Source organism: Arachis ipaensis, chromosome B10 (genome assembly GCF_000816755.2).
Source record: "Arachis ipaensis cultivar K30076 chromosome B10, Araip1.1, whole genome shotgun sequence".
NCBI classification, from domain to species: Eukaryota; Viridiplantae; Streptophyta; class Magnoliopsida; order Fabales; family Fabaceae; genus Arachis; species Arachis ipaensis.
Genome location: NC_029794.2, coordinates 112,905,647 through 112,913,658, shown reverse-complemented (window position 1 = coordinate 112,913,658; position 8,012 = coordinate 112,905,647). Strand labels below are relative to the sequence as shown.

Below are 8,012 nucleotides of genomic sequence, written 5' to 3'. Positions count from 1 at the left end.
ACTAATACCTAATTTTTTTTAGAAAATAAAAAATGTCCAATTAGCCACAGAATGATGTGTTGTTAAATAATCTATCAATATTTTTTATGGATAAAATATGAAAAAAACACCCAACCTGCCTATGTTTGCCACAAATAAAGCGCGCGGCAAAAGCTGAACCTTATTTTTACATGTTTTTATTTTGCCATAGAAAAACTATTGTTAAATAACCCATCAACATTGGTCACGGAAAAAATTATGGCTAAAAAATTCAGCCAACTCCATTTTTGCCACGAGTAAAGTATGGCAAAAACAAAAAATTTATTGTGCATCGTTTCATTTTGCCGGAACAGAACATGCCAAAATGTGTAAAATTTTTGGTTAACAAAAAGTCACCCTCTTTAGCCGCAGATGCTCATGACAAAAGCATCATCACGAATTTAATTTGGAGTTTAGCTACGCTTTTTTCTATGGCTAAACCCTTATTTTTTGTAGTTATATATATTACAAGTGTAATTTTAATGCATTTTCTATAGAAACAATATGCAAGGATAATCAATGTGATAGTCAACAATTGAATTAATCGAAAAATTAACTCATTTATTAGCTTAAGTATGTAATAAGATTTAAATTTTGCTTGTTGCATGTAGTAATTTATTGACCAATAATAAACTTTTGAATAAAATTTATACCCGTTATAGATTAATTCTTAATCTATAAAATATATATGAGTAAAGTATCGTTTTTGTCCCTAATGTTTGGGGTAAGTTCCAAAGTTGTCCCTAACGTTTAAATTGTCCTATTTAAGTCCATAACGTTTAAAAGTCGTCTCAATATTGTCCTGTCGTTAGGAATCTGTTAACAAAATTGACAGTGGGATAAAATTGAAATGATTTTAAAACATTAATAACTTAAATAAGACAAAAATGTTGAATACAAAAATGATACATTACTCTTAGAAGAGTTACTAAATCAAGTAAAATGAAAGCAAATTTTAACTGAGTGAATTGTATTATGAATTCAAGATTAAATAACTTAATTAAATAAGAAGAATATATAACTACTCGCCAAAAACGAAGGTTAAAATAAGGTGAATGATGCTCTGATCTTAATGTGTACGGCAGTACCCATCATAAAAATTACACATATAATCTATCAAGTACAGCCCTTTAAGAAATTAAGGATAATGTTGTTGAATTCTGCTGCTTTTTCAATTTGAGGGACATGGGATGCGTCCTTGATAACCTCCAAACTTGCCTTCTTACCAATTACCCTGTAATAACAGTTAAATAAATTAGAAGGCGACAACTCATACAACAATAATAATGGCTTTACTTTATTAATATACAGCTAGTTCTTAGTTACTTCCCAGTTCCTAAGTACTAGACTTCATATAAAATATGAGTGATATATTGTATGAGAGCAGATTGAGTTGAATCCTTTTTAAAAATAATGTAATAAGAAGTAATTCAAGAATAATTTGTATTTATGTGATTATGATTTAATTTGAATAATAGGGAATAAATCATGGGGCCGGGAAAAAGATGGAATAAGTAAACAACTTAAATAATATAATATTAATTTGATGCATACTCTCTGAGTTCTCTGGCCATCTGCACGGGAAATATACGATCATGTTCCCCCCATACTATGAGAACCTCCTGAGTTTGATACGCCAATAAATATGACCAAGTTAGCCATGTTATTTAATAATACTTTCCTTATAGCCAGTAGGGTTATGCATACCTGTTGGAGAGGTGAAATGTTCAAGGCTTCTTCCCTTCCCAGAGATACTCCTTTTAGAAGCTCCATCTTCTCCTTTCTATTGTCTGAGTACAGTTTCTGATAAATTATTACATTAGTAAAGTTATTGAAGGAAGGAATATTTATACACTTTCAATTTTTTTTTTTTTTGTATAAAACATTATTTTATTTATTCATACATTAAATTTGCAATTACATTAATTCTTATTGCCAAAATTGCAGCATCAGGCCAAAAACAGTATGTGAAATGACTTCAAACATGGCGTGATTTTCACTATCTTATTACTTATTAGATTAGACATGTCTTCGACCAATTAATTTGGTTGTGTTTTCTTTTTCCTTTGTTATCTTGTTTTTTGTTTTTAGTCAAAAAAATATTATAAAGATTTTTTGCTATAACTAATTGTAATAAATACCATAACTCGGCAACAATTTATTTCCTTATGATCATTTATATTTTAGTTGACAATAATGATTTTAGATAAACGGTCAAATTGTCAGTTATAGAAAACATATGACAAACGAAAGAAAATAAGTATATTTAAAATTATTTTTCTAATCATTTGTCAAAAAATATTATACTAATTAATTGGAGTATTAAAGTATCTTTTATAGATATTCATTGTCTTTTTTAAGAAAAATTAAAATATATACCACATTTTTAAATAAGAAGAATGAAGTCCAATTCTTCAAAAGTCGAGATATTAGAACAACTCCAATGGGCATAGTTTTGAGGCCCTGTTACTGACAAAAGCAAGTAGGAACCGTTGGAGGGGGAGAAGAACTGAGTTCCTTCACGGGATTCAATGTGAAGAGTCCCTCTGAACAGAGCCTCAACTAAACCAATAATAACTTGCCAAGTGGCAAGTTATTATAAAAATAAATAATTATATAAAATTTAAAATAATTAAATAATTATATTAAATAATTAAATAATAATTAAATTATTAATAATTATAATAAATAATTATATTAAATAATTAAATTATAATTAATTAACTTTACGTACATTAAAAAATAAATTTGATTTTTACACCTTACAAAATAATTTTTGGTTGAGTTGGTTATTTTTATTTTTAAAATTTAAAATGCTAACGACATTATTAAAATTAGTAGTTATAAAACTAGCCATTGCAAAATTAGTAGTTGGAAACTAATCATTATTATGTTACGGTTATTATTAATAAATTAATATTTTAATACTTTATATATATCACTTACATACACTTCTATTCTCACACTTTCTTCTACTCTTCTTCATCTTCTTCCAAGTTTACTTCTATCCCAAATTTTATGTTGTGTATTATTGTTATATATGAATTTATTTAATATTAATATCTTTTAATAGTGAATTATTTTTAAATTTATAAATTTAAATAATAATATTAAAAAAAATTAAATTACATTAATTTTAAGTATTTTAATTAATTAATTAAGTGGGACCACAACATGGACTAAAGTTAGTTCCTCCTAATGGAGAAGAGAAAGATGTTTTAAGTTCCTATTTACTGTTTATGACGTAAAAGTTGATGTGGAGTTACTTTTTATGACACGTGGGCCACAAATAGAAACTGGGATGAGTTCCTGCTGGAGATGGCCTTAGTGTAACAAAACCTTTTTTACAAGAAGTAGAAATGGCAATTCGAACGGACTTAAGTCGACCTATCTTGTCACATCCTGAACAAGCTAGTTTTTTATTTATTTTTTTTTCTTAGTAGTTTTTCCTTTTTTTTTTATTTGGGTATGAGGTGGGTATAGTTAATGGTCGCTCCGCTCTATTACCCGCCCTATATGTGTGTGTGCTGTTTGGGTATAAGAGAGGTAAGAGTAATTACCGTTTCGCCTCATTTTATATGTGTGTATCGCTTTTGTATGCGGTGGCTACTCTAACAAATTAATTAATTTTAGTTATGTTCAATTTGTTTATCTTCATATTATAAGCTTTAATTTTTTAAAGAAAAAACTTAGAAATCAATTAGATGAACGATGAACGATGGATATGGGACAGAGATATATATACCCTTAGATTTGAATATGAGATAAAAATTAGGATACTATAAATAATGTATAAATATTCAAAAGGAATACTTAAAGAGAAAGTTTAAACGTCAGCAACTTTTGTATTTTATGACTAATACTTAACCATCAAAAAAAAAAGTAAGTGATTTTTTACTATTAAATGTAATCTTATACTGTTAAAAATATTATTAATAATCAATTAATGGTTACAAAACACAAAAGTTACTCATCCTAACATTCCTCAATACTTAAATACTCATCTCGCCGGCTAACAAGAACATATCTTGTAAAATTTATTGTAAAAGTATTCTAATAATTTTCAATCATTATGTAACTATCAAAAGAGTTTGATGAATGGCTACTAATGTAAACGATCAATTCACAAATTCCTTAGCTTTAGGTGTAGCCGTGCAAATAAGCTTTGATGAAAAGAAAAAGGGTAAAGGGTGAACTTACATTGATGAAGTCAGCGAGGAAGAAATCAGGTAGATAATGGAGACGCCTAGAGAGAGACAAAGCCATCAATTTTCGGAAATGTTGAGGCTTAGCTGGCATCATGAGGTCCTCAATTCTCTCAAGTCCCGCCCTCTCCAAAAGCGCCAAGTTATCCCTCTTCCTCATATTCACTCCCGAGCTTGCAATTACCACTTTGCCCACTCTCTCCACCCCCATCATCCTTGCCACTTGGTACGCCACAAATCCCCCGTAGCTCGTGCCTATCACGTGCACCTTCTTCTTCTTACTCTCCTCATCCGCCACCACCACTTTCTCCACCAGCTTCACCACCGCCGCCGCCTGAAACTTCTCGCTCCTCTCACTGCTCCTCGTCGTGGACCCTCCGAAGAACACCAGGTCCGGCACGTACACGTTGAAGTGAGGCGCGAAGAACTGCACTTGTTTCCGCCATTGCCATATGGCCATGGGGCCGAACCCGTGTATGAGAACAAGGCATGCCTTGTTTGGGGATTTGGTAGTGGGGCCCCAGAAGTGGATCGTGGTTTCGTCGTCCACCGCGATTGACTGAGACAAGAGGCCTGCCGCCGTGAAGCAGCGGCGGAGGTAGATTTCGTACAGGGAGGCGATGCTCATGAATGATGGGATTGAGAGCATAGTATGTGTTTGTTGAAATGAACCAAAGAATTGTGCGGGGGTTAGGTTTAATTATTGGTTTGGAAGTTTGTTCTCTTGCGTTTCAGTTTTGACTTCCTTGACACAATCTTTTTTCTTCTTCGGTGAGGTGTGACTTATAATAATAAATGCTGTTAGGAGAAGTTCATAAAGGTTCTGTTTGGTTAAAAATTAAAATAAACTTTCCATTGCAAAGAGAATGAATAATCATGCTGCTTTAATTAATTTCCTGTGATTAGAAACAAATTTCTCTCTCTCAATATTCTATCTAAAATTCGAATTGAATTAGTGGTCTCTTAAACAGAATTACGCACACATACATACATGTGACAGTGTTGTAAACTTGTAATTAGAGAATGGAATCGAAAAGGCCAGGTATACACGCTATGTACGAATTTTCCTATGTCATTCTCTTTTTCTTCTTCACATGGAAAGTTTTTGTCAAATAAAAAGGTAGATGGATGATGTAACATTTATTGATTCCACGACGATGAATAAAATATGGCAAATAAGTTATATTTTTTAAACAAAAATTATCATAAAAAAATATTTTTAGCATTTTCATTCATTAAAGTAGTTGCTTTGTATTTTTATGTGTTATATATTGTTGTGAACCATTTAAAATTATCTTTGTATTTAATTATGCTATATGTGACTTATTTATTTAATTAATTTTATTGATTAGTTATGTTCAATTTGTTTATCTTCATATTATAAGCTTTAATTTTTTAAAGAAAAAACTTAGAAATCAATTAGATGAACCAGGTGAGATGGATATGGGACAGAGATATATATACCCTTAGATTTGAATATGAGATAAAAATTAGGATACTATAAATAATGTATAAATATTCAAAAGGAATACTTAAAGAGAAAGTTTAAACGTCAGCAACTTTTGTATTTTATGACTAATACTTAACCATCAAAAAAAAAAGTAAGTGATTTTTTACTATTAAATGTAATCTTATACTGTTAAAAATATTATTAATAATCAATTAATGGTTACAAAACACAAAAGTTACTCATCCTAACATTCCTCAATACTTAAATACTCATCTCGCCGGCTAACAAGAACATATCTTGTAAAATTTATTGTAAAAGTATTCTAATAATTTTCAATCATTATGTAACTATCAAAAGAGTTTGATGAATGGCTACTAATGTAAACGATCAATTCACAAATTCCTTAGCTTTAGGTGTAGCCGTGCAAATAAGCTTTGATGAAAAGAAAAAGGGTAAAGGGTGAACTTACATTGATGAAGTCAGCGAGGAAGAAATCAGGTAGATAATGGAGACGCCTAGAGAGAGACAAAGCCATCAATTTTCGGAAATGTTGAGGCTTAGCTGGCATCATGAGGTCCTCAATTCTCTCAAGTCCCGCCCTCTCCAAAAGCGCCAAGTTATCCCTCTTCCTCATATTCACTCCCGAGCTTGCAATTACCACTTTGCCCACTCTCTCCACCCCCATCATCCTTGCCACTTGGTACGCCACAAATCCCCCGTAGCTCGTGCCTATCACGTGCACCTTCTTCTTCTTACTCTCCTCATCCGCCACCACCACTTTCTCCACCAGCTTCACCACCGCCGCCGCCTGAAACTTCTCGCTCCTCTCACTGCTCCTCGTCGTGGACCCTCCGAAGAACACCAGGTCCGGCACGTACACGTTGAAGTGAGGCGCGAAGAACTGCACTTGTTTCCGCCATTGCCATATGGCCATGGGGCCGAACCCGTGTATGAGAACAAGGCATGCCTTGTTTGGGGATTTGGTAGTGGGGCCCCAGAAGTGGATCGTGGTTTCGTCGTCCACCGCGATTGACTGAGACAAGAGGCCTGCCGCCGTGAAGCAGCGGCGGAGGTAGATTTCGTACAGGGAGGCGATGCTCATGAATGATGGGATTGAGAGCATAGTATGTGTTTGTTGAAATGAACCAAAGAATTGTGCGGGGGTTAGGTTTAATTATTGGTTTGGAAGTTTGTTCTCTTGCGTTTCAGTTTTGACTTCCTTGACACAATCTTTTTTCTTCTTCGGTGAGGTGTGACTTATAATAATAAATGCTGTTAGGAGAAGTTCATAAAGGTTCTGTTTGGTTAAAAATTAAAATAAACTTTCCATTGCAAAGAGAATGAATAATCATGCTGCTTTAATTAATTTCCTGTGATTAGAAACAAATTTCTCTCTCTCAATATTCTATCTAAAATTCGAATTGAATTAGTGGTCTCTTAAACAGAATTACGCACACATACATACATGTGACAGTGTTGTAAACTTGTAATTAGAGAATGGAATCGAAAAGGCCAGGTATACACGCTATGTACGAATTTTCCTATGTCATTCTCTTTTTCTTCTTCACATGGAAAGTTTTTGTCAAATAAAAAGGTAGATGGATGATGTAACATTTATTGATTCCACGACGATGAATAAAATATGGAGTATTACTACTAGAAGCTAAGAAAATTTAATTGGGAGGGAGGTGTTAAGAGTTAAGACAAGGTGGTGGTGGTGGGTATGGGTTGGTATGACTGTATGAGTGGCTTCTTTATTAGGAGGTGAGGGTGACCCACTACGGGAAGTCCTTCATTTCACCAAACTCCTTAATTTGCTACCCACAGTGTTTATTTGTCGTTGTCCCTTAGACTTGTGAGATCCCATACGTACTATGTTGCATGGAGTATCTAGTATCTACTACAACAATCACGCACATAAAAATAATATTATTTTACAGAGATAATAGTTTAAATTTATTAAATATTTTTATTAATTACTTGACAGAACATATATATGATATATTAATATCTAATTTATCATATTTACATAAAAATATTTTTGTGTAAGTAGTCACTATCTAATACTATTTATCATCTCACACATAATGTGTCTTGCCACCACTAATCATGGTTATTATTGAATTTAAGAAATTATTTTATTTTTAAAATTATAAATTCAATATCAATAACTAAAAAATAAATGATGAAAAATTAAATATTTTAAGTTATTTAACACGTAAAATGTATAAAATAAATAAATTTAAATTTAAAAAAGTAAGATTAAAAAATAATTATATTGTTATCATGTGTAATAAAATTAAGATAAAAAAAAACTAACATTATTTACAGATTAGTTA

The 8,012-nt window shown here is 31.9% G+C and overlaps 1 protein-coding gene and 1 long non-coding RNA gene across 3 annotated transcripts; both read right to left on the bottom strand.

The window, feature by feature from the left end:
• Positions 979-7,056, bottom strand: LOC107623205. 2 transcript variants are annotated; one of them, XM_016325392.2, is made up of 4 exons: positions 6,143-7,056; positions 1,726-1,821; positions 1,573-1,640; positions 979-1,252 (listed from the first exon to the last, which is right to left on the bottom strand). In XM_016325392.2, exons 1-4 carry the CDS (start codon positions 6,794-6,796, stop codon positions 1,135-1,137), a joined length of 936 nt encoding a protein of 311 aa, XP_016180878.1. In that variant the 5' UTR covers positions 6,797-7,056; the 3' UTR covers positions 979-1,134. The 2 variants fall into 2 exon arrangements, with proteins under 2 accessions (XP_016180878.1, XP_016180877.1); XM_016325391.2 differs by lacking the exon at positions 6,143-7,056 and adding an exon at positions 4,219-5,115.
• On the bottom strand, positions 2,378-3,631 carry LOC110267476. The gene is made up of 2 exons (XR_002355177.1): positions 3,353-3,631; positions 2,378-2,456 (listed from the first exon to the last, which is right to left on the bottom strand). It is a non-coding gene; the product is annotated as an uncharacterized LOC110267476 (long non-coding RNA).

Excerpts from the sequence above, each read along its gene's own strand:
- LOC107623205 (XM_016325392.2), bottom strand. The coding sequence starts at position 6,796 with ATGCTCTCAATCCCATCATTCATGAGCATCGCCTCCCTGTACGAAATC. Across the intron at positions 1,822-6,142 it reads TCCTCGCTGACTTCATCAAT|AAACTGTACTCAGACAATAG; the intron begins GTAAGTTCACCC and ends ATAATTTATCAG. Across the intron at positions 1,641-1,725 it reads ACATTTCACCTCTCCAACAG|GAGGTTCTCATAGTATGGGG; the intron begins GTATGCATAACC and ends TATCAAACTCAG.